The sequence below is a fragment of the Crocodylus siamensis genome, chromosome 13 (genome assembly GCF_052110815.1).
Source record: "Crocodylus siamensis isolate JL-2025a chromosome 13, ASM5211081v1, whole genome shotgun sequence".
In the NCBI taxonomy this organism is placed as follows: Eukaryota; Metazoa; Chordata; order Crocodylia; family Crocodylidae; genus Crocodylus; species Crocodylus siamensis.
The window spans coordinates 12,361,258-12,386,867 of NC_143407.1; the positions used below are offsets into that span (position 1 = coordinate 12,361,258).

The 25,610-nt window shown below is 47.2% G+C and overlaps 2 protein-coding genes across 2 annotated transcripts in view; one reads left to right on the forward strand and one right to left on the reverse strand.

The window, feature by feature from the left end:
- LZTR1 (leucine zipper like post translational regulator 1) overlaps nt 1-15,664 on the forward strand; it is a 43,465-nt gene extending 27,801 nt beyond the window's left edge. The window contains exons 16-20 of the mRNA XM_090025249.1: nt 960-1,086; nt 2,303-2,452; nt 6,777-6,882; nt 7,890-7,970; nt 13,082-15,664. Of these exons, the coding sequence (XP_089881375.1) occupies nt 960-1,086; nt 2,303-2,452; nt 6,777-6,882; nt 7,890-7,970; nt 13,082-13,198 (581 nt within the window). The 3' untranslated portion in view covers nt 13,199-15,664. The remainder of the gene's footprint in view (nt 1-959; nt 1,087-2,302; nt 2,453-6,776; nt 6,883-7,889; nt 7,971-13,081) is intronic.
- A 4,735-nt stretch (nt 15,665-20,399) lies between these two features.
- On the reverse strand, nt 20,400-22,939 carry LOC149853941 (sperm acrosome membrane-associated protein 3-like). Its single transcript, XM_090026347.1, has 4 exons — nt 22,801-22,939; nt 22,029-22,187; nt 21,654-21,732; nt 20,400-20,475 (listed from the first exon to the last, which is right to left on the reverse strand). The coding sequence occupies exons 1-4, from the start codon at nt 22,937-22,939 to the stop codon at nt 20,400-20,402; spliced, it is 453 nt and encodes a 150-aa protein (XP_089882473.1).
- Between the last annotated feature and the right edge of the window lie 2,671 nt (nt 22,940-25,610).

Below are 25,610 nucleotides of genomic sequence, written 5' to 3' on the forward strand. Positions count from 1 at the left end.
CAGTAATATGAATTGCTTCATAGAGAAGTGCTTCCAAGATTTTCTTCTTTCTGCAGGGTCATTTCTGAAGCAAAATGGGCATTTTTTAAGCACTTCATTGGTCAAGTATGTCTGTAGCTTCACTTTCTGGAGCACACTAAAAGCACTTGGGCCACTTCAAATGTTATTTTTGTCCCTGCTGTGAGAGAGCAATATATGGTAAAGACCAATTTAGATGGAGTCGCCAGCTTGGCAAGTAGGAATGTTAACTAGGGTTAAAAAGTGAATGAAGACAATAAGATGAGGAAACATGTAGCTCAGGTTTTGGATAGGTCATCAACACAGAGTTGACATCATGAATATGAGAGACTGAGAGGAGAGCACAGGACAGGACTAAACCTGGAGTCAGAATCAGGGAGGTCTGAGAGGACTTGGGTGACAGCAGTGTGAAAGGGGAGATCAGAAATTAATTGGATGCAGCAGGGTTCAAAAGAAGAGAGGGAACATGGGAAGGGAAAGAATGAAAAGCTGGCAGCAGCAGGAATGGTAGAGAAGCCGAACATCCCCACCAAGGTCTGATCCAAGGTAGAAAAAGATTATATTGCTATCGAAGGATACTGAAACGAGCTGTTACGAACAGATGTTACCTCTGCATGATTTTGTAGAAGTAAAAATATAGCAAAACCTCTCCAACTTTATCCCTGCTTCATTCGGCATCAAAGTTACAGTGTTTTTTTATTACTACAGGATGATGTAGATGTAGCAGTTACAGCTTAACAACTGCTGCACAGTCTGGAGCAACTGCACTAGCTGAAATTAAACATGTTCTACTCTAAGGATGTAATGAAGTGGCTATTTGTCAATCGCCTCCTGAAGGAAAACCTGTTGGTAGAAGTGGTTCAACCTTCTGTTAACTTTATAGAAGCTAATCATGTGGAATGTTTTATTTTTAACCACCTCACTATGTTGCTTTTCTTTAGGCACATCTTTGATTCAGGACATGAAGGCTTATCTAGAAGGAGCTGGGATGGATTTCTGTGATATCATTCTACTGTTAGATGGCCATCCAAGACCAGCCCATAAGGCTATTCTTGCAGCCCGCTCCAGGTATGTCCAGTCAGACCTACTATTTGCTGCAATTAAGTCATAATTTGCCAGGGAAGTAGGAGATTTTAGGCATAGAAACAATTCCCCCAAAATCCCAGATTTGTTTCTTGGGTCAGCTTATTCTGAACTAGATGAGAGAAGAGGTCTGAGTAACACAGGGGTTTGTTCAATAAGGGTAATTAAGCTAGTCAGTAGTTATGGTCCCACAAACAGGTTACAGAAAAATAAGCTGGAGTGTGAATTAATAGTGTTTCTACCTAAGAGCCTGACCATGCACATGCTCTTTACCCCTTCTTTTAAACTGAGGGGCAAGCTGTCTCGCACTTGCCTCACATTAGTGTGTGCATGTGGGCAATCACCAGGGATCTGGGTTTTCCATTTCCTGTGGAAAAATGTGGCTTTTCTCCTTTAAGGAGAAAACCACATATTTTCACATTTAAAGGAGAAAAAAAACCCGGGAAGCCATGGATTTTCACCATGGAGGCTGGCAGGGTTCCAGCCTGCAAGGGCTGCCTGGGGCTGTGGGGAGTGGGAGGAAGGCGAGGGACCGCATGCATATGGGGGAGCAGGAGGAGGGCGAGGGGCCCCACCACATCACAGTGGGAGTAATAGGAAGAGCTGGTGCAGCTGTGATGCTGTTGGCGACCGGATCAGCTGCTGCAGCAAATGCACAAGCTGTTGCTGGTGTTTTCACAACAGTGGTGCCAACAAGAACAGCTGCCACCACCACAGGGGGCTGTCTTTGATAGGCACTGCTGTAGGACTGGGACCTGTGCCTGGAGCAGTGGCTGTCAAAGGCAGCCTGTCCTCTCCCCTGCTGGGAGCTGGTGGAGGCTGTTGAGCACAGCCTCTGCCTGCCTGCGAGGACAGTGGGAGTGAGGAGAGCATGCACTGTTGCCCCCGTGGACAGCCAAGGGCTGCCTCTGCCACTACTACCTCCTGCTGATGCCTATGGTAGCATAAGCTGGAGACAGCTTCTCTGTTGTAGGGCAGAGGAAGTAAAAGAGCAGCCTTCGCTATCACCTCTTGGCTGGAGAGTGCACCTTTTGAGGCAGCTTTATCATGCTCCAGCCATTCACTTGATGCCTGGTTTTAAGTAACTTGTATAGAAGTCGTAGTGCCTTGTAGCTACATGCGAGTAGGGTTGGTTAAACATGGTCTGTAGAATTGTATCTCTAACACTTGTATACTACATGAGTCGTATTTCTTTTCCCAGTTACTTTGAAGCTATGTTCCGTTCTTTCATGCCAGAAGATGGACAAGTAAATATTTCTATAGGTGAAATGGTTCCCAGTAAACAAGCATTCGAGTCTATGCTGAGATACATTTATTATGGTGAAGTGAACATGCCTCCTGAAGACTCCCTGTATCCTTAAAACTAATTGAAGCAGATCCCTCAACTGACTTTTGTTATAGATGCCCAGATTTGATATATTGGATCTGAGTCTTCCTTGCTAGGAACATTGTCAGGCACTATAGTGTGAGTGTAAAAGAAAATACCAAACTGGAGTATGCTCATTTTGCACAAGTGTAACTGCTGGCATTGCAAGGGTGTCAAGAAACAGGATCTTTCTCCAGGATGTTCAGTTGAAACAGATAATTGCCGTTACACAAGATAATTTCAGATTGGGTGGAGAATAGAGAGAGATTGGACTTTAAGAACATGTAAGTTCTGCTTGCATATTTTGTGCTGGATTCTGAGGCCACTGCTGTCACTGACACTAGGGCCGTGTGGTGTCTGCTAAACCAGGGTGTTTGTTGTGCTGGACTTGTGTAGCATTGGCAACTGCCATGAGTTTAAGTAAGCAAACCTCATCCTGATCTAGAAGATCAATTATACCATGGCAAACGAAACGTGCAGATATTAGGGGTGCACCAATAAAGATTTCCTTGGCCGATACCAATAAACGATTATTAACCAGCCATATCAGCTGATACTGATCCAACAACCGATATTAACTGCTGGTTGAGTCGCACTGTAGGTTGTCACACTGGGTCGGGCTGGTCCAGGCAGCTCAGCTCCACCAGCTCCTCCCCACCCCAGTCATGTCTGTGGCATTTGGTGCCTTTTACAGCACCCGCCTCAGCCCCAACCCACAGTGTGCACTGTGCTGTGCCAGTGCCTAGGGTACCATGGCAGCTGTTCCCTACAGCCCAGCCCTCCAGAGAGGGGACGGGGGTGTATCCGGGGTCACCCTGGCTCATGGAAGGGAACCCAGGCATCTGGGGGGCCCAGACAGAAGGCATAATTATTGGAGAACATTATCAGCTACAACGGCCGATAAAAAGCCAGTAGCCAGTAATATCAATTTCCCTTTTATCGGTGCTGGTCCGATAGGCAGCCAATATATTGGTGCACCTCTAGCAAATACGAAACAAAATTTGGAGCCACAGTTTTCAAATGTGAGTGCTTATAAATCCACGAGCACTCGGCAGTTGTTTCACCTCTGCCAGGCAATTTCTAAAAGTTCCCCAGGAGCATATTTGTATGTCAGATATCTTATGTAGAAGTCTGCCTCTAGGCAGCCAAGTCTGAAAAAATTGTGCTTCGTTATCCAGCAGTTTTTACTGTCCCAGGCAATGGAATTAGCATTGCTGATTTGTTTTACAGGTTTCCATCACCAGTCATGGTTTTGCCAACCATGGTTTTGAGTATCCATGCTTCAGAGAAGGCGGGGGGCACAGTCGGAAAATGCGCCCGCCCCCCCGGCCCTGCTTGTACTTCGCACTTCCCCCCAACCCTCCCCCTGCAGCTTTGCTGGTGCCCCCCAGTCCCTGCTCCCCCAGCCCTGCCAGTTTTGCCAACCATGGGAACTTTCAGGAAAACCTATTCCCCATGGTTGGTAAGGGAAACCTGTACAAGCTTATCTTGGAGGCCCAGCTGAGTGTTGTTATTCTAGTGTGCAATTAGTTCTTGCCCTAAAGTTTGAAATCTCAATAAACAGGATGGTGAAAAGGGAAACAGGGACATCAGGAGGAGTAGCAGTGACTTGCCCAGTGTCACACAGTAAGTTAGTAAGCTGAGAACAGGCAGAAGGCAGGTAAAGATGCACCTTATAGACTCACTGAATCAGATGCATAAGCTTTTGTGAACCTGAGCTCACTTAATCAAAAAGCTTATGCAGGCATGTCTACATATGCATTAATGCACTATAATTTCGGCATATTAAGTGTAGTAGCATAAAGTTTAGTACCTTTAGTAACTTAATGCACCATAATTGGCACTACTGTGCAGTAGCACCAGTGCACATCTTTTACATGACGCTAATGTGCAGTAGACTAATTCTACTGCACAATAGCACATCTTTTGCCGTGATGCATTAACACGTGGTAGAATTAGTCTAATGCACTTCCAGCGTCTCGTGTAGACGTGCCCTGTATCTCTGATTCAGTGAGCCTACAAAGTGCATCTCTACCCTGCCCTTTCCCTGACTTCAGACTAACACGGCTAACTACGTCTTTCAGGTGAGAATAGGATCTCTTTTGTCTCAGGACATGTACAGTCACATGGCTTTAAAGGGGTTGACTTAAGGGTCAGGAGTGTGTAATAGTTGATTTGGTATAGCTGTTTCATGTGTTTGTCTCTGTCCCTGTCCCCACCTCATTCAGATGTAAGTTATTATTCAGCTGCATTGAATCCAGTCCTCCTCCACTCATATCTTCATGCCTTTAGCCTAGTGGTTTGCCTGCTGGAACTCACTGCCTTGGTTTCCATAAAGCACTATGAGTCTCATTAACTTTAAGTTGGGGCATAGCCACTAGTGGAGAACGTGCTGGTAGGGTAGGACATCCTGCAGTGTTGGAATCTGCTGGATGCTATCTAGCATCTCGCTTGTCCTTATAATCACCTTTTTTTCCTTGCATGGAGAGTCTAAGTTTCAGTCTCTTTCTCTGCATCTTTTTTTCCTGACTTTCTCCTGTTTCTACGTCCCTTGTTTTTTTTCTGGGGGTTTTTGGGCGGGGAGGGAGCTCTTCACAATACCTCTCTCATTCCCCCTTGCCTTGAGACTCTGCAAGAGGATGAGGCAAGACAAAAACATCGCATTCCTATTTCCTGTGAAGGATTTTCCTTCCGAGGTATCGCATTGCTTGTGCTGCTGACCAGGCCTCCTTCTGGACGGCTTCAGCTCACAGAAACTCTGGAAATGGCTGAGGTCCTCATATGCAGCATAGTAGTGCTAGCTTCAGCGTACTTGCTCAGAAAGAACCTTGCTGTTACTATAGCAGAAGAGAAGCAGCAGCCGCAGTAACAGAAGAGAGCGAATAAACATAAGCATGGGAAAGTTTCTTATAGGAGTAGGAGCCTGTTTGCAGGAAGGAGTGTCTGGGAACCTTCCTCCATTTCCTCTGCTGTGGGAGCCAGCAGCCTTCCTGATCCTGTATGCATGGAGTGGGTTCCCTCATGTGCTGCTCTGAAGACATTTAAGGAAGTGAAACACTTAGAAGCTAGTATTGGTGAGGATACCAACTTAGATGGCATTTATAGTGTGACATGAGAGAAAAAAAATATCAGTGCCCTGATAAAGCTCCTTTTGTTAGATACTCACCTGGTTTGGGTCCCCACATAGTGGATTCAGGACTGGAACTCAGCAGGCTCCAGCCTCTTTCTCTGGTCCCAGCCTCTCTGGCACATGTCCTCAAATTAGGGTTTTTCTGCTACAGAGTGGTGCACTGTGGCCCTGCTACCATAGGTACCAGGACCAGCATTGAGCCATTAGGTACCCCAGTAGCTTAAAGCACTCCTTTCCCCAGAGCTCCAGCCCCTTGAGGAATATGTGATACTTGAAGCAGATGCATGGTTTGTAAGGATTTCAGAAACCAGTCAGTCTTAACTTTAGCCCTAGAAATACGTAGCTATATACAACATAGCAAGTGTGCACACCTTGTTCCCTGTCTCGGTACCCTCACCAGTCTGGAGCATTGTGTGGGTTATGGGGGCAGGCAGATCTGGACAGAATTGGTGAGACTGAGGGGAAAGAACGACATTGCCTAAATATCCAGGCTCACACAATACCCGTACAAATACTTCCTGAAAACATAAGAACTCATATCTTGGCAGGTGAGACTAATGAACCCATTAATACAAATCAAGGTGTTCATTCATAAACAAAAAAAAAAAGAGCCACCGTTGTCAAAAATATATGTGAAATTTTGCGTAGCTTGCCCTACTCTTAGTACAGATCGAACAGAATATGAAGGAAAGGCAGGACTTTGGATAGAACAGTTGGGTTGGAAGGGATCTCAAGGGTCATCTAGTCCAGTCTCCTGTATGAATGCAGGATGCGTTATGCTTAAACCATTCCAGACGCATGTTTATCCAGCATCTTTTGAAAATTTTCAGTGAGGCAGATTCCATATCTTCCCTGGGCACCCCTCCTCGTCTTAAACTTTAGGAAGTCCTTTCTGAGATTCAATCTAAATCTGCTTTTCTACGGTTTAAACCCATTGTTTCATTCCCTGCCCTCTCATAAGGGAATTACCATATATTTATACTAATATGGGGAAATCCACTATTTTCTGCAGGTTTCTATTTTGCATGCATGTAGTCTTCAAGAAGCCTCTGTTCATCCCAGCCCTATAATACTATACTATCATATTCATCCTTTCCCCTGTAGCATTTGTATTGCTGTTCTGTTGTTGTCATTGGCAATTTGGACCACAAGATTTATTTTCTTTGACTAGCTTTACAGCTACCTCTTTGCGGCCCCTTATTATTATGGCTTCTTCAACAACAGACTTCAAGCATACTGTAAGCAGAATTTGGAAATGAATGTTACAGCAGAAAATGTGCTCCAGGTAATTAGCACTCACTAAATTTAGTGCGATCATTGGAAACACAGTAAATATTCAAGAAATTCAAATGGTGCTTCAACTCTACTCAATAGTGTCTGTAATTTGGTTAAATTTCCAGACAAAATATTTTACTAAATCTAAGTTAATAATTCTAGGTATATTTGTCTGTTAGGGTAAAGAAAAAAGGATATTCTTGAGGTTTTTGCTGTGTGGCTGGAAATCAAGCCTGAATTTGTATAAAAGAGCACGCACAGTTTGGTAGTGTAAGAGTGATGTTGTGATGGTCGAGAAATCTTACAAGAGGCAAGAATTTTTTTTTAGGGTAATCTCTTTTATTAGCCTAACTGTGTAGTTGGGATAGAATAAGACAAGCTGTCGAATGCAAGACATTCTTCCTCGGGATACAAGCTTGGAGGCTGAATGTCAGTGTTAATAGGGGATGCTCATGCAGTCCCTGCAGACTTGGGTTTCCTGGAGGTTCCATCACGTCGGATATCAGACCCACAGTTGTGAATGCACAGACATGATTCTCAAACCATAGTTCCCGGTTAGCAAGGTGCTTTTTTCCTAAAGATCACGGACCTTTTCCAGTTCATTTGTGCTGCTTAAGTGGTTTAAAAGGAGAAAAATGTGGCTATCCAAGAATCCTTTCGGTTGGGGAAATCCTCAGCTGGTATAAAGTCAGCCTAGCCACTTCTTGTGGGAATTGTTCCCTGAACAGGATTTTTGCATCCATCTCATTGTGACACCAAACATAAATTGGCCCTGATGGCTAGCTTAAATCTCACAAAAATTATCTACTGATGAAAACCATGTGCAGTATTTAAAATACAGCATTGATTTTAGAGAAATTTGGAAAAGGTTCCAAATCGGGGCCGGAGTAGAAAGCTGGCTGCAATTATAAGTGCAGGGAAATTACCCTCTCTGCGTAGTAATAGCATTCTTTTTTGCCTCTGCATTTACCTGAACAAAGCAGAAAGAGAATTAGTCTTAATATGTTTCTGTTCTAGATTTTAGAGGCAGCTGACAAGACCCAGGCTCTGGACATGAAGAGACACTGCTTGCACATCATTGTTCATCAGTTCACCAAGGTTGGTTGGCTCTTTTCTGGGGTTCTGGGGATCTGCTGTCCTCTCTCTACCATGGGTTAAAGCAGATTAATATGGGCCTTTGTTTTGTACTGGTTCTTCCCTGGGACAACTTACTATGTTTATGATCTGACATATTGCCAACAGGGTTATGGCAAAACGATATTATGACATATTACCAACAGGATTATGGCGCCACCTTTTTCTTTCTCTCCATTTTTTTAAATCAAAAACAACCACTTTTTGTAGACCTGAAGACCTGCCAAAGAGAGTAGTTATTAAGAACCATCTCCATTTCCTCATGCTTCTTAGCTAGTAACTCTTCCATGCCATGCCTTGCCAGTGCTAGATTCTGACATGTTTAACAAAATATGTTTGATGTGCACTGAATGTCCTAGTTCTTCTTTCTCCCTGTCATTTATAAATATTATACTAAACTTGCTTTTGAAGAAGGTTCCTATAATAGATGCAACATCATTACTGCATTAATAAGGCCTATCATGTTCAGGTCAAGTGTTCTGCAAACTATATGTGAAATATAAATATGGAATATTGTATTAAATAGTGATACATTATGCCAAAAATATGATACTTGTGCCCTTGATTGAGAATAATTTTGGTATTGTCATTTAGCTTTAAGTAATAAGATATATGGTCCCTGACTGATAAAGATAGAATTTCCCAACACATTGCCTGCTGGTGACAGGTGCAGTATAGTTAGCCTCATGAAGCTTCATGGATAAATCTTAAGATACTGGAAACTGGAACTTCTGTGTGCAAAGCCCACGTTGCTAGCAGTTGTGTGACACAAGACTGCAAAATCGTAGCCATTCACTACAAGATGCCTGTAACAAAACATTCTGGTTGTCAAAGTTACGACCAGGACCAGAACCAAATCATTCTTCTAGGAATCCATGTAGGTATTGCGCCACCTAAAACTTAGGCTGCGGTCCCTGTTTCCAAGACTCTTTTCTGTTATTTAACAGATCATGTGCATAAACAGTTTTGGGAGCTTATGAAAACCATTTGTTTGTATGTTGCTACCAGTATAGTGTTTTAAGCACCACACCACAAATTAAGCATTATCCAGATACCCTTCTGGTGCTCCTTTTGAAGCTAGCGCCGTGAACAGGCAAGAAAGGAAGGTATATAGGGCCAGGAGGAAGAGCCAAATTAACTGGCATGTACCACATGCCAGTTAGTTTCTGCACTGCAAGCCTAAAGCCTGGAACCATGCCCAAGTTTCTACACTGTCCTGTCCTCCATCCATTTCATGTAGTGACTGAAATGAGAGGGACAGTGGCTCAGCCTTGTCAGGAGGGCTGGAGACACCATTAGATATTGTCTGACCTTTTGTGTGTGTGTATGTTTGTATGCACATGCGTGCATGTGGGTTGAGGATGGTTAAAGCAATGTGCTAAGTAACCAGAGAGCTGCAGGAAAGGTAGACCTATATCCCAGGTATCCAGCTTCCTGGGTGAGTGCCCTAACTTCAGCTACTGAGGCTAAGACATGAGGGGGCCCTTCTCCATCGCTTTTTTTTTTTTCTGGGACTTGCACATTAATATTATGGCAAGTGCTCAGTTCCACGTGGTCAGTATACACACAGTCTTACACAGCCATGACGGGATGTGTCATGTTTGGGGTAGGGCATAAAAGTCCTTCAATCCCAGTCCAGTCACTGTGGAGCTATCTGTAACCTGATCCTTTGGATCGTGCATGTGATGTGACGATTTTGTCTTGGACTCTGAGTCTACCCCATGCCTGATCTTGACACTCAGCTGAACATCAGGATTGGGCACAGGACTGGGAGCAGCCCTAGGATCCGGCACGCTCTGGTGCCATGGCTGACGGTCATTGCTGGCATCAGCCCCAGGTCCAGTTCTAGACACAGAGCTGGTGGTAGCAATCAGGTGCTGAAATTTACTGCCTTGCCTTGTGCGTTCTTCTGGTAAGGCAGCAAATATGCCTCCTGGTGAGGGCACATCCGGTTGGTGACAATCAGTGATTGCCAACATCAAGACTGGGGCAGCCCTCAGCTAGATCAGGGGCTGCCTAGATTCTGACGTTTACAATCAGCTGATTGTTGGTGTCAAGATTATGGGGCATGCCACACATTCAGTTTATGAAGCCCGTACAAACCAGTCACAAAGATGTTACACGTATTTTGTGGAATATTTTTGTGGCTAGTTTGATATAAATGTGTGGCAAGTTGCTATGTCTGTAATGTGTACCAGGGACCTTAGCCACACAAGAAGAGATGGAATTCTGGCCCATGTGCACAGAAGACTAAAAATAATAATACTATGGATTACTGCATGCTAGTAATGTTTAATGTATATCATCTCTGCAAATTGTACAACGATACTTAGGAATCTGGCTGGTTAAAAGCTGTGATAGAATTAACCAGGCTAATACAGGATTCCTTATGATTCAGAATGAGATAATGCAAATAATCCATGGTGGTCATGGAGTCCTTGGCCTACTTGGCTGGTGTACAAAATGTTTTGTCTTCATGCATCGTCATCCCTTTAGTGTCTCTTTGGGAGACTTCATGAGTAAGAAGCAATTAGAAACAAGCACTGTACACAGTATTGGAGCTTGGCCATGAAAATAATATTGCAACTTTTCAAATTTGAATTGGGTTTTTGTTAAATTTCTTTCATCCTTGTCAAACGTTAAAAAAAATAAATAAGTCTAGAATTGTACATTGAAACCTGTCTAGTCCTTGGATGCTTTGAAACTGTCACTGAAAGACTGCAGGAAATCCAAATTTGTTAATGTTTGTGCTTTGTCTGAGATGTTTTGATATGAAATTTTGTTTCACAGATTGATTAAACCTGTGTATGTTTGGTCATTGCAGTCTCCTTACATTAACTGAGGAGCATTGGAATTCCTATTCAGAATTGTTTTTAATTTCCCTGTGGGAAAAAGAGAGGATATTAATTGGAGAGTTGATTGTATGGTTGGAATAGCTTGGGCAGAGATGTATATTAATCTCGATGTATATTGGTATTATATAAATGCCTAATAAAACCACAGTTTCTGAAGTGCTGGCTTGTGCTCTGACATGGGCCTCTGTCTTTGTGTACCCGCCCTTCAGTACAATATCTGTTCCTCAGTGCAGGTGCACTATTTCCTCTACAGCTAAGAGGTACTGTCTCTCCCTTGCCCCTGCATAATACTCTGTGTGCATTGAGTTCTTTCCAAAAGTAGCTTAACTCAACTGTTTCATTTTGCTGTTCTTGGTTTCACAAAATGGATTGCTTATAAAGGATCAGGGTGGGCAGAGTATGGCTGGATACAGCCCACCAAGTGAGTCCATCTGGCCTGGAGCTGGTGTCTCAGCCCTGCCAGGCCCAGGTGCAAGGGGCATTCCAGGCCGTGGTGCACATGGCTGGTTCTGCCGCCCCTGGGTGTGGAGGTGCTGCCTGACGTAGCCTGCCCTATTCCTGTGTGTGGCTCGCGGACACGTCGGGAGCTGTAATCCATGGGGCCAGGCAGGAGCGGTGAGCTGGCCAGACTTGGCTCCCTGGCAGTCCCTGCCTCTGCTGCCCAGGAGCAGGTACATGCCTCACTGCCTGGACACTCCAGGCTTGATCGTCCCACATCCACCACTGGAGGTGCTGGATGGAGCAGGCAGGTGGGGTCGCCATGGAGGCTGGGCAGGGAGCATTCAGCAAGGTGGATGGGATGGGGGCATGGGCATGGGCAGACAGCGGTGGCTGGGGTGGGACAAATGGACTGGGATTGCAGGGCAGTGACAGTGCAGAGCCAGGGCCTAGGGCAGAGCTGCAATATGCTCCCTGCTTATCCCTGCAACAGGTGCTGGTTCTCTGCTTATTGGTTTCCTGTGGACTGGCACCCATTGCAGGCTCTGGCCCATGCTGTCACTATCCTGTGATCTCTGGCCCATGTGGTCACCATCCTGTGATCTCAGCCCCGCTGTCCTCTTCCATTCACAGATGCCGCTCCCCACCCACCCATGCCCCCATCTCATCTGCCCAGCCCAGTGCACCCTGTCTGTGTCGGGCCTGGGCCAGTCTCCATGGAGACACTGCCGACTCCGTCTGACACCCCCAGCAGCTGGTATGGCATGGATGGGCCCAGGACTGGATAGGATAAATTTGCATCTCCCTGGGCTACCCCCCTCCCACCCCGCCAAATACTGGGTGGTGTATAAACAGCTATGATGGGGCTGAGGCTGGGTCAGCACTGCCCCTCCACCCAATTTCTGGCCCTCAAGAGCTCACCAAAACTCCTTAAGTGGCCCTCCAGCCAAAGTCGTAGCCCACCCCTGCTTTAACTGGTGGAAAAGTACAAATAAAAATATGTGCATTACACACAGCAGTGCTTCGAATAACTTCTCATGCGTCCACAAGAACAAAGCAGCAGATAGCTCAAGATCCACGCAATAATCTACAGGTCAGTTGAGAAGAATCCAAATGGCCGCAGGAACACAACGGGTTTGAATTTCAAAACTCATATAAGCCAAATTTGTGTGTTAGTCAGTGTCCAGTTTGCAAGCTGCATATTAATTATGCATAATTCTCTACACATGACCTTACGGTGCCATCATTTAGGACTTGTTTTTGGGAGTCCTAAATGATAGCACGGTAACAGCTCGTATTGCTGCACGCTGATGGCGCACTTCTTTTGCAGCTATGTTGCTATAGCAGTGCTCTATACTGAGGGAGCTCATTGCTACAGCGACGTAGCTGCAGCATCATGGTTTGTGATCACTGATGCGTTGCTGTGTAGCATCTTGTGTAGGCGCTTTTATGGTCCTCTAAAACAAATGATATGATCAGACTTCCTGTCGCATCTTCAGCTCTGTCCTGCAGTAAAGGGTAGTCTGAAACCAGAAGACAACTAGACAGTGTTTTAGTGGGCATATGGACAGAGCAGCTTTGGTTATATTCATGTAGCTTCATGCCTTAGTTTTGCGTCTGTGATTTTACTAGTCCATAGCACGCACACAGTAGAACATCAGTAGATGTAATTAACCTGTGTGTTTCTTCTGTGGGATGGTAGGGATTAACAGTGTTATTTAAACTATTTTTTAATTTTTTTATTTCTTGTTTGTGTGTTTTTGTTTTTCTTTTCTTTTGAAGGTCTCCAAGTTGCCAAATCTCCGGTTCCTCAGTCAGCCGCTCCTTCTTGACATCATAGAATCATTAGCAAATCACATATCAGACAAGCAGTGTGCGGAGCTGGGTTCAGACATATAGGATACTTTCTGTCAAACAGATATTCTGTTTGTTCACAAAAGGGTAGCACTTTACAACCTCATCTCTCTGCCTTCATAACCATTGCATTCTAAGCTCTGAATGTCAACGTGATACAACAGAAAGCCTGAAAAGAACATGGAAATCTGCACTGTTACTCTCCTGTGGATCTGTAAGGTTTACATACTTGTGTTCGAGGTAGAATCAGGTCTCAGGTGCACCACTGTAAAATTTGAAATTTTTTCAGTTTCCTAGTAGGTAGGGTCGGAAGGGACCTGAGTAGATCATCTAGTTCGACCCCCTGCCATGGCAGGAAAGAGTACTGGGGTCAAACAACCCCGGCCAGGTGTTCATCCAGCCTCCTCTTAAAGACCCCCAGGGTAGGAGCCAGCACCGCTTCTCTTGGAAGCTGGTTCCAGGCCCTAGCCGCCCTGACTGTGAAGTAGCGCCTCCTGATATCTAACCTAAACCTACCCTCTGCCAGCTTGTGGCCATTATTCCTGGTCACTCCTGGCGGTGCTCGGGGAAACAGGGACTCCCCCAATGCCTGCTGGTTCCCTCTGACTAGTTTGTAACAGGTCACCAGATCCCCCCTCAGCCTTCTCTTGTGGAGGCTGAACAGGTTCAGGTCCCGTCGCCTCTCCTCGTAGGGCCTGCCCTGCTGCCCCAATCGTGTGAGTGGGCTCCTCTGGCCCCTCTCCATGCTGTCGACATCCCTCTGAAGTGTGGCGCCCAGAACTGGACGCAGTACTCCAGCTGCAGCCTGACCAGTGCTGCATAGAGGGGGAAGATCACCTCCTTGGCCCTGCTTGAGATGCATCTGTGGATGCACGACACGGTGCGGTTGGCCTTCCTGACCGCGTCGCCACATTGGCGGCCCACGTTCATTTTGGCATCGATGATGACTCCAAGATCCTTTTCTGTCTCTGCGCTGACGAGAGGGGAGTCCCCCAACCTGTAGGTATGGTGCTGGTTCTTCCTCCCCAGGTGCATCACCTTGCACTTGTCAGTGCTGAATCCCGTCCTGTTCTCATCTTGAGGGCAATGAATTTATTTCTTATTGTCATTGGTGTAGCTGACTTTACAATCTGGCACATTTGTTTTTATCCTGCAAAATGTAAACTGTAATAGATAAAAAGATTGCTAAGAAGTTCAAACACAATATTTAAGGATTCTTATTTAACAAGTTTCATAGTTAAAACCAGATCCAGTGGTGGGATGTAGAAGTCAGAACTAATTGAACTGGAAATAAAATGTAGTTTTAACAATTAGATGATTGAACTGATGGACCAGAATACATCATCTCTCATATATCAGATCTTTCTAAAATAGAAGCCTTTATTCATCCACCTTTCTAGCCTTGTTACATATTTTTTTGGGTAGGATGTCGTGGTCTTTGTCATATGGGAGACAATGGCCCTTTGTAACCAAATCTTCTCTCTCATCCTTTCTGAATTAATGTACCAATAAAATGCTAAGATCTCCTTGAATTCCAGGAATCACTTTTTTGAGCATGAAGAACATGAAACAGAAAGAGACAAGGTTCTTTGGGTAAATCTGATATCTCTTATTAGACCAACTCAGATCTTTGGGAAAAAATCTTCTTTTCAAGCCTTTGAGTGTCTGCAGTTGGTCGGGAAGAGCACAGACCACCTGCAGATGCTTCCTCAGCCTGATGAAGGGTGTTTGTGCCTGAACGCTTGCAATTAAGAATTTTTTTCCAACTATATGAGCTGGTCTAATAAAAGATATCAGCTTTATCCAAAGAACCTTGTCTATGTCCATAGACCGACACGGCTACAACCTACACCCTTTAAGCAAAGAGATGTATCGAGACAGGATATCAGCCGTGTGGCATTTGAACGTGGCTGCATTAAGAGAAACAGTCTTTGAACAACTTCTGTTGGCCGGTGCTGACCTGGCCGGCCTCCTCCCCTCCCCAGCGGCACGTGGGAAGCCAGCTTCAGCTGCATGCTGCTTTTCCTGGCCGGTGCCAACCTGGCTGGGCCCATCCCATCCGGAGCGGCATGCGGCTGAAGCTGGCTTCCCATGTGCTGCTGGGGACACGCGGCTGGGTCGGCACTGGCCAGCAAAAGTGGCGGGGAGCCTCATGCCTTTTGGGACCAGCTGGTGCAGTTAGGGGGAAAGTGCAGCAGCATGTGGGGAAGCCACTGCTTGATAGGGGATGGGATGGGCCGCACTAGGGAGGCAAAGCTGTGGCTGAGGCCCCTGCAGCTGTGCTGTATGCTTGTTTAAGACTGAACAATATGCTCAAGAATAGAGCGTGAATGATCTGGGCTTCAATGTAAATTTGGAGCAGGTAAAAATCTTTGTAAAAATACTGTCCAGTGTTTGGATCGTGTTTGCTTCTGTTTCTCTTTGTGGGGGACTGGGGGTTCAACTTGTTACTACTTGTTAAAGATGTGTTACTAACAAGTTATTCATTCAATAAAAGTAAATCTTACTGAAGATTATTCTCAAAAATGCCCATATTTTGTTGCTTTGACTAGTTTCCACTCTTGCTGATAATTTTTCTGCATTTGATCTGTCAACTTGCATTATGCTTCTTTCATTCATTGGGAAATGAGTAGAAGCGAAAGTGTTTATTTTAGTCAAGTGTTTGGTATTATTTCATTGTTGCTTTTATATTGTTTTTATTTTGGATTTTAAACCACATTTCCAGACCCGTTTCATTGTCACTTCCTGCAACTTCATTGGTGCCAAAGGTCACGTGACATCACTTCCTGATGGGATACCGTTTCCTGTGAGGTCTTTGAATATGGCTCAGTGGCCCACTGGGTGATAAAAAGTTCATGATCTGGCCCCACATTCAAAAGGTTGGCAAAATACAGCCCACAAGCTGGATCTGGCCCATGGGGGGCCCTCAGTGACCCCTGTAAGCCCCGACCCTCGGCTGCCGCTCTGCAAGCCGGCACCTCCATGCAGCGGCTCCGGTTGATAAGCAGGTCCCACCCCAGGTCTGGGCCCACCAGGCAGGGCCAGGGACTCCTTACTGGGGGAGAGGGGGCAGGAGTGTGGGGAGCCATGTGCTGTGGGGCAGGGCTGGGCTGGTCCCGCACACTGCAGGAGCACAAGAGCCACTTGCTATGGGGCCAGGTGGGGCTGGCCCCACATGCAGCCAGGCACTTGGGCAGAAGCACTATTGGGCAAGGTGGAGCTGGCCCTGCATGCTGTTGTCGTGCAGCCAGGGACTTGGGCGGGAGCTGCATGTTGCGGGGCCGGGTAGAACTGGCCCCATACCTGCCACCGCATGCGGCTGGGGGCTGGGGTGGGAGCACAGGGAGCTGTGTGCTATGAGACTAGCAGGGCTGGCCCCAATCACTGCCACCACCGGCAGCTCCAGGGACTCTGAGGATCACCCCCCCCCCGCACCCACACACACCCCTGCACCCCCCATACCCCCAAGCATACCCACAGCCCCCACACACACTTCCACCCCCACCATGCACACACGTGCACACCCTCCGACACACCCCACCCCACCCCAAACACATACCTTGTACCCACCCCCTTCCATACCCCCACCTCCCACACCCCACCATACACAGCATCCAAGAGTACGACTGTATTTTGAGCCGTTATGCAATCGCCTCTAGATGTACTATGCAAATGCACACAAGTCAAGACAAAAATATTAAAAAAAACCCCAATTATAGTAGTTTGTGGTTTTTTTAGTATATGCTTTGGGTCTTCTTTCACTTTCAAGATGGCAACCCCCCTCCCCTCCCAAAGGAGTATTTCCAAGGCAAGGGGAGGGACTTCTGGTGGCAAAGGTCAGGGGTTAGAGATGGGACTTCTGGTCCCAAAATGGTGACCAGGGGGCGGGGCACCTGGCAAGGGGTGGGGCTACCCTTGTGGCCCTCACCAGGGAAGTGGTGATGTCCCCAAAAGATGGGGGCTGCAGAGTCCACGCTGCTTCCCCAACACAGGGAGAGGGGAAGTCTGCTGTTGACCCATCGCGCTCCCTGGCTGGAGAGGGCACCCCTGAACGCAGCCACTGCCATTTTGAAGTAGCTGATGGATGTCTGCCTGGGAGTGAAAACATTATACGGCTCAAATTCGCCAAACCTGTTGCCCTTGAAGACATTTCTAAATATTTTCTCCCCTGTAATGCAGCCAGCTGTAGGCGGGGGAGCAGCTGAATCTGCAACAATCAGGAGACTTGGGGATAGTTTCTGCTCTTTTTGCCACTGCCTGAGCAGTACAAAGAAAGTAAGAGGGATTGGAGAATCCACCCTAAAGAGCCCCCTCCTTTTTTGAAATGTTGTCACATACCACATACAGCCTTTCCACCAAAACCAGCCCTCCAAAATGGGGGTGCATGTCTTAAATGGGGAAGCAGATTTTTTTTCTTCGCTGGAACAGAAGCGGTATCGGAGACGCTACTGAAACGGCAGCCGCTTCTCCCTGGGGCGGCGAGCACTAGGGGTGAAATCCAGTGTAAATCCCTTTACAGCTGCAGTTGGTAGCTTTTGGCCGAAGGTGAGCAAGCTGCTTCCTGTAGTCTGCAGTATCCTGAGAACTGTAGTGTGGAAATGACACTTTCTTATTTACAGGAACTTAAAGAACTATTTACAGGAAAGAAGTAATGGTCTTGCCGCAGTCCTTGCAAAGGTCTGGGGCCTAGCCAACAAGGCTTTGAATTGTAGAAATTGGTAGTGGTGTTAGAAATATTATTGAAAATGCATTATCAATAGTGTTGTTAAAACAGCACAGCTGCCAGCTTTCCCTGGTGGGGGCAGGGGTTGGAGGAGAAGCTACTAAGGGCTCTTTATATTAAAATATCACTCTCTTTGTTTTGCAAATTTACTATCTCTTTGTTGCACTAAATCGCCCTCCCTTTCATGCTTTCTTCATTTTCTTGGGTAGATAAAAATAATTGCAATTTTTAATGATCCTGTCCTTGAAGACAGGGAAGGTTTACACTTTTGTAACCTAAAGTACTTTCTGAGCAGGCGCAATTAGCTAATGCATATAAGCCTATCCGCCCCGCATACTTAAGTAGTTAATTATAATGCACATGCAACAGATGACGTGACGTCATTTCATATATATTTGTATGAACCAAAAATGAGATGTAAGAGTTCCTGCTTCTGCACACGTGCTCAGAAGAGAAGAAATAAAAGCCAGCTAAAAGTTGTCCTCAGTGGTTGGAGTGATCCTTTGTTTCCGCTCCAACCCTATTTGCAAATATATACCTTTTGTGTTACTAATAAAGTGTGTCTGTAACTAAAAGTTCTTCGCCTCCCAAGAAATGAACCATAACAATTTCTGCAACAGTGGGACCCACCCTTGCTTGCCCTACCTCGAAATTTCTGGCGTTTCTAGGAGCTTTGCAGGCTGCACGACACAGCTCTGGGGGCCATAGCTTTGGCACCCTTCCATTGTGCCAAAGCAAAATGGAGAAGTACCCCTTATGGCTGACATACCCCATGGTGCAGTATAGATGGCACTGATGCAGTTGAGAAGTTCACGCAGGCAGATCTGGCTATGACGTCCTGATGCTAGGAATATCAAAATAATTGTGGTGTGAGCGCCATATGGATGGGATGGCCAATGCAGCTGTGGATATAGCCAGGCTGAAGTGGTTGCAAGGGCAGAAAGAGAGGGCAGTGCTGTGACCAGCAGAAGGGGTTGAAACGAACAACAAAATAAACCCATGGGGGCATAGGGGTCATCAAAACTAATCCAGGTAATAGGATTAAAATCTAGTCCCTGTTTAGACGACACTTAACAAATCCAGTCTGTGGGTTGGGCACTAGCAAGGTGTGGGTCAGAACAAGCCATCCATCTTTGCAAATGGGTCCTGATACAAAAAAGGTTGAGAACCACTGGTTTAGGGAGCAAGACAGGGTATATTTGTAGATACACTCACCTTTTTCTAAACCTTGTTAACTGATTTGCATCACTCAGTTTGAATCAAATTTCAACTTGAATTAAGAGTTGGATGATCATTAACCATCTGCCCCTTATCAGACCTAATTTGCAGCCTCTGTGTGTGTACGTGCTTAGCACTTGCTGTTGGAAATAATTAAGAGGCGATAGGCCTTTTAAGCACTGCTGCATTGTTGCAAGCCTACTGACAGTTATCTAAGTGCTGTTCTAGAAGCTTTAATGCAGGGGCAGGCAATTATTTCAGGCAGAGGGCCACTTACTGAGCTTTGGCAAACCATAGAGAGCCGCAAGACAAGCAGCCCAGGGCAGATAAATATTAATTTTCTAAATTTTTTAGGGGCCCTGCAGGCCGGATAGAATGGCCTGGTGGGCCGCATTTTGTGCACCCCTGCCTTAATGGGTGCGATTAACCTGAGTGTTGATGACTATCTCAGCCAATATTTTGGGCGGGGGGGGAAGTCAAGGGGGCTTGTCTCCTTTACAGACTAGTAGTCCGTGTGCTTGGGCAGGACTGGGCGTTTAGGATACTGGTACTTAGTCCTGGTGAGGTGTTGTTGGCACATTAGACCGTATAAAGGTGTTACTTTGTACCTGATAGCCTCTGTTGCAAAAACCCAGTTGAGTTTCCCTTGCCAGGATTGATATTTAGCACTTGCCTGCCAAGTTCCTAAGGACTCATAGATACATGTTAATTAATGCAGGTTAAATTGCCTAGTTCAGACTGCCCTAGTCTGCATCATCTTTAATCCTCATTCAATAAGGATTAGTTAATTCAGACTGGAGCCAATTTTAATTTGGACTACAGACATCCACATGTATATAGTGATAGCTGTAGTCCAGATCAGACCTAGAAAAATGTAAATCTGTAAATGGCCAGGGATGCTAGGGTCCAAGGGAATGGATAACTAGCGTAAAATATAGAGCCTGCAAGTCCCGGCTCCCAGCCCCTCGAGCACTAGAAAGAGACCCCAGGAGCTCTGACTCCCAGCCCCTCTCCCTGCTCTAAGCGCTCACCACCGGCCAATACAATTCTTGACACTTGTCATTTAACAGACCTCCAGCTGCATTTATTTGAGGAAACTGCTCCCTATGGTTCAGTCCTGTTATGAAGGGGAAGGCCCCTGCCCCTTTCCCAGTTAAACCAACCACGCAGTTTGGGGCTAGCGAAGGGGCAGAGAATTTAAGGGTCGAGGAGTGTTTCACTGAACTTTAGGATAAGGTGCTGGAGGTCTTGCAAGTGACTCTAGGGTGCCCCATTTCACCGATGCTGGGCCTCCCCGGCACTCCTTCAGCCGCCTTTCACATTACAGCCTTCTACCCATATGGAGAGGTCCTGGCCCTTACAGCGCTGCCTCCAGCTCATCCTGAGAGGGGAAAACAGAGAGAACAGGTCAGTAAAATCAGCTGCCATTAATCGCAGCAGTGGCACATGGGGACGGATTACCTGGCACTGAGATGCGGTCCCCTTTGCAGCTGGGCACCTGGGTCACAGCTGCGTTGTTTCTACTTGGGGACCAGTCACCTGGTGCCAAGAGCCCCTAGGATGCTAAACCGCACTTGTTTGCCCAGCACTGAGATGCAACAGCCTCTGCTGTAGCAGGCCAACCGCAATACAGGGATCTTATACTCTGTGGTATGTGGACACAGGTTGTAAGAATATAGTTGTGTTGCTTGTGTGGTACCGCGTGTGCTCAGATACAAGACGAGGTTTTCCCTTCATTCAACATAGGATTTTAGGGTTGAGTACGGGGCAGGGGAAGGGGGAGATGGGCAAGGCTGCCTACCCCAGGGCTGTTGCATGCAGAGGTGGGCAGACAACACAGATTTAAGGTTATCTTCCAGAATTAGATTCTAGACATGGAAAATTGCAACCAATTTTTACGTTTTTACATTTTCCATGTCTAGGATCTAAATGGTGGGGGAACTGCCTTAAATTAGAAGGTGTCATGGGTTTGCGGAAATATGGTAATTTATGTTTACATTGCAGCCTTTTGTAGGGCTTGTTGTCCTACAACACTGGGTTTTGCTATATTACATTATACCTTCCTGTGCAGCATTTTGTGTGCTCTGCTCTGCTTTCTAGCAGTGTGCTGTGCTGCAATATATAATTTTGTGTTGCACTGTTTCATTGTTTAGTGTACAGCTGTCAGTTTGTTAAGCACTGCGTATGGCTGTCAGTCCAGCACCATGCACATTTATGTTGCATCGGTTAATGCTCTGCGGCTCTGTGTGGGGTTATGTGCATTTGCGTTGCCCCGTGCAGTTTTCTGCAGCCCTGTGCAAATTTGCGTTGCTGCACGGCACTGCCTTGTAGGCTTGTACTGCATGACATGGGGCTGTGGAGGTGTGCATTGCAGTCTGTAATGTTGTGTGGCAGTCTGCAGCATCGTGTATATCTGTGCTGGGCTGTGTAATGCTGCATTGCACTGTGCAGTGCTGTGTAGATTTGTGGAGTATTGTGGTTGGTTGCATTACTTGGTGAAGGGCTGGACAGTGTTAGGTTGGCAGCCCGCTCGCACCCTGTCATCCAGCTATGCCTTACCAGATCCCCATGCCTTGGGGCTGCTGCACAATATGCATGGCACATACAATGTCATCTTTGATGTTACTGGTCAGCAGATCTGTGGAAGGAAGGTAAGAGCGATACTGAGAGTCTAAGGGAGTGCAACCCCATGCACTTGGGGCCCCGGGTCTATTCAAATAAACTGACCTCAGCCCCCACTGTCCACTTTCCCACCTGCTGGAGGGAAAGGTGGATCTTTTCTTGCCATCCCACAATGCCTTGGGTCCAGAAGGCAGCTTGGATTAGTCAACGGTGACTCCCAAGGGAGACTGTTTCCCCTAGATCCCACCCCCTTGCTCTCTGCAGCACAGGCCCCCACGAGGACAGTCCTGACGCTTGGCAGGAGGCTCTCACCACTGCAGTGCATGTGGCAGAGGTTGCTTGATGAGGTCTTGTAGTCGTTGCACCACAGGCGGCTGTTGATCTGGAAGATGCCGTTGTTAGAGCTGCCGTCAGGTTCATGGACCACAGTGCCTGTGTCAAACCCGCTCTCGAAGAAAGCCATGCAGAGCCCTAGCAGAGGGAGAGGCATCAAGACAGAGCCCCAGAGTGAGTGTTTGAGGAAGTGCGTATGCACACAGCAGGGGCGGGCAACTATTTCAGGCGGAGGGCCGCTTACTGAGTTTTGGCAAGCCATCGAGGGCCGCATGACAGGCAGCCAGGGGCAGATAAATATTACTTTTCTAAATTTTTTAGGGGCCCCGTGGGCCGGATAGAATGGCCTGGCATTTTGCCCACCCCCCTGCCATAGAGCCTCAGAGGGAAGGGCCAGAGGATGAATAAGCACCGCTCCCTCCATGGTGAGGCTGGGAGTGAATAGGTGCAGAGACCCAAGGGGAGGTTGCTGGAGGATCATAGGCAAGTTGAGCTGGAAGAGACCTCACAACATCATCTAGTCCATTCCCCTGCTCAAGGATCATCCCTGACTCAACCCATCCCAGCCAAGCACCTGCACCCATCCCCGGGGCAAGGGGCAGTGCGCTGAGTGTGCATGGAGCGAGCCCCACAGCAAGTGGGTGTGTGGAGCCTGATGGCGAGGGGCTGAGGAGCAACTATCCCTGGAGTCCCATAGGGAGAAGCTGAGGGAAAATAACAATGAGCCCACACCAGGGGCGGTCGCACTCACAGTCGGGCAGGCTGTACCCGTGGAAGCCATTCATCCCTGCCTCGTGCAGCGCCTGGGCCAGCTCGCAGCGCTGGAAGATCTTCCCTGCGCAGCCCGCGAGGAGGCCGGCCAGGACGGAGAGCAGCACAAGAACCGTCATCCTGGTGAAGTGCAGGGGCTGGACCAGGGCAGGAACCGTGGCTCGGGGGGCTGTCTGGTGGTGGCTGGGCCCCCGGCCCCAGCACGGCCTGCCCTGGCAGGGTATTCTGCAAAGGAGAAGGTGGTAATCGGGGTTAGTGCCTGTCATGGGAGCAGCACAGTGTGCGAACTGATGCCCACCCTGCTTTGCAGCCATCATTCAGCAGTATCAGTGGGGCCAGGGGAAAGTGCTCACTGTCCCACAGACCAGCCTGGAAGCTGATGGCCCCCTGGACCATGGACAGTCAGTGGAGTTGCAGGTGTCTTGACAACGCGCGCAGAGCCAAGGACTGCCCTGGCCCCTTCCTCAGGCCTAGCAGGCATAGGAGCTGGGCTTGGGCCCTTTGGAGCTCCCGGACCCATGGATCCCTTCCTGGAGCGCTGCTCACCAGGCTTTGTGCACCTACTGCACCAAGCGCTGGGCTCGTCCTGGGTGCAGAACCAGCACTTCCAGAACTGCCCCCGGGTCTGTGACATCATCGCGGCTTTTCTGCTTCTAGAACCGCTCGTCTTGCTTCTGTCCGGCCTCGGCCTTTGTTTTGTTAGACGGACGGCGCTTGCCGTGGTCGCTACAGAGGCTGGATTGGAAGCTGGTGGGAATTTGGAGTTTCCCTTTACGGAGCCGAGGGCAGCTCTTGTCTCCAGAAACGGGCTTCTTCTCTGAGGATGATCGCTAGGGACACCAGTCGCAACCGGTGGCAAAGAGTTTTCTGCCTTGGTTTGATCTTGGGACTTCCAGCGACACTAGTTATGAGCCCTCAGCTCAAGCCTCCCTGAGGGAACTGGGCTTATTTAGTTTGGAGAAGAGAAGACTGACAGGGGATTTGACAGCAGCCTCTAACTGCTTGAAGGGTGGTTTGAAAGAGGATGGAGCTGGACTGTTCTCAGTGGTGGCAGATGATGGAATAAGGAGCAATGGGCTCAAGTTGCAGCAAGGGAAGTTTAGGTTAGATATTAGGAATAACTGTCTCACTAGGAGGGTGGTGAAGCACTGGAACGGGTTCCCAGGGAGGTGGTGGAGTCTCCATCCTTGGAGGTTTTTAAGACCCCACTCAACAAAGCCTTGGCTGGGATGATCTAGTTGGGGCTGGTCCTGCTTTGAGCAGGGGGTTGGACTAGATGTGACCTCCTGAGGTCCGTTACAACCCTCATTTTCTATGATTCTATGAATGTAGTCTAGTTTTCATCCCAGGGACTAAGAGCTATGATAGACAGCTATGCCTAGGGGTGGATAACAAGATAGATGAGTGTGCAAGCAGACAGAAGGGTAAGGGTTAGATTCATCTAGTCTTTGACAGCGACCAGCACCAGACGCTTCGTGGAAACTGCAAGAACAAAAACAGGAGGCAGGTGGTGGTCGGAGGGGAGGAGGTGGCTACTCGACCAAATGTCAGGTCTTTTCTTGACCTAAGCACAAAGCTTAACAACCGTTCCAAAGCATTTTATCACTAATATAGCAACTCTGGATGTTTCTTATGTGCTTGTAGGTATAGCTGTGCATTATAGTTAAGTTAATTAGATTTATCAATTGGGGTGGAATTTAAATAAGAACACCTCCTCTTCACTGAGTCCAGGAAGGTTTATTGATTTTAAAGGTACGTCTTCTCAAGACAAAATTTTCCCTGGACAGTGTTTTTCAGATGAGTAGGTTTAGTTAGTCTGTACCATCTGCTGCTCTGGTTTTCTTTTCTTGGCTTGTGTCTTTGCCCAGTCTGCACTGCTTTCTGCTCCTTGCCTGCGCTGCTCCCCTGCTTTCTACTTCTTTCCCTCTCTGCTGCTGTGTTGCCTGTTCCTTCACTCATCTGCCGGGCACCGCAGAGGTTGCCTGTGCTACTTGCGGTATGTGTGTCACAGTTTGGGCACCCCTGCTATGAGCAAGAGTTGTCTTGATTAGGGTACAAAGGAGGGTCTGGGAACCCTTGACATTTTTGTGCTAGGTTTAGGGAGCATGTCTGTCAATCATGCCAGTCCTGTAGCATAAATATCCTGGCTAATACCCTGTCATTCCTTGGCTATGGGTGTTAATGTTTGGTGCTTCGTAGGTAATAAATTTGGCTGAGCTTATTTTTCATAAACCGAGCCTGGTGGTCATCCTTTCGGCAACAAGGTCTTTAAGGGGACAAACACTGGAGCGACAGCATCCTGACAGCATTTAAACCGAGGGAGTCCAACAGCAGTGGCCCCTCGGACAGGAACAATTTTAGTCCACCCTGCTCACGTCCCTGGAAAACAGTTAAGACAAAATAAGTAGTTTGTCCTCCTCCTTGCTGCTTTTTTTTATGACTCAGTCATAAAGGGTAAGATGACTGTGTGTTACAGGAGTAGATGCATTAATTAACGTTAGGAGTCCTGAACAGAGTGGGATACAATCGGACTTAGGTGCTTACATCTACTTAGATACCTCAATAGGTAGAATAGACGCTGGGCCCAGAGTCCCAAAGTCAGGAGCAGTTTGAATAAGGGGGTCTTTTCTGCTTCCAAGTGAAATGTTTAAAAAACAAACAAAAAAAAATGCTAGAATATAAATACTAGAATTTCTCTTTTTGTTTTTTAAACATTTCAACGGCCCTACTAATACAGCCAAGGATGCCATCAGCCTTCTTGGCAACAAGGCCACACTGTTAGCTCATATT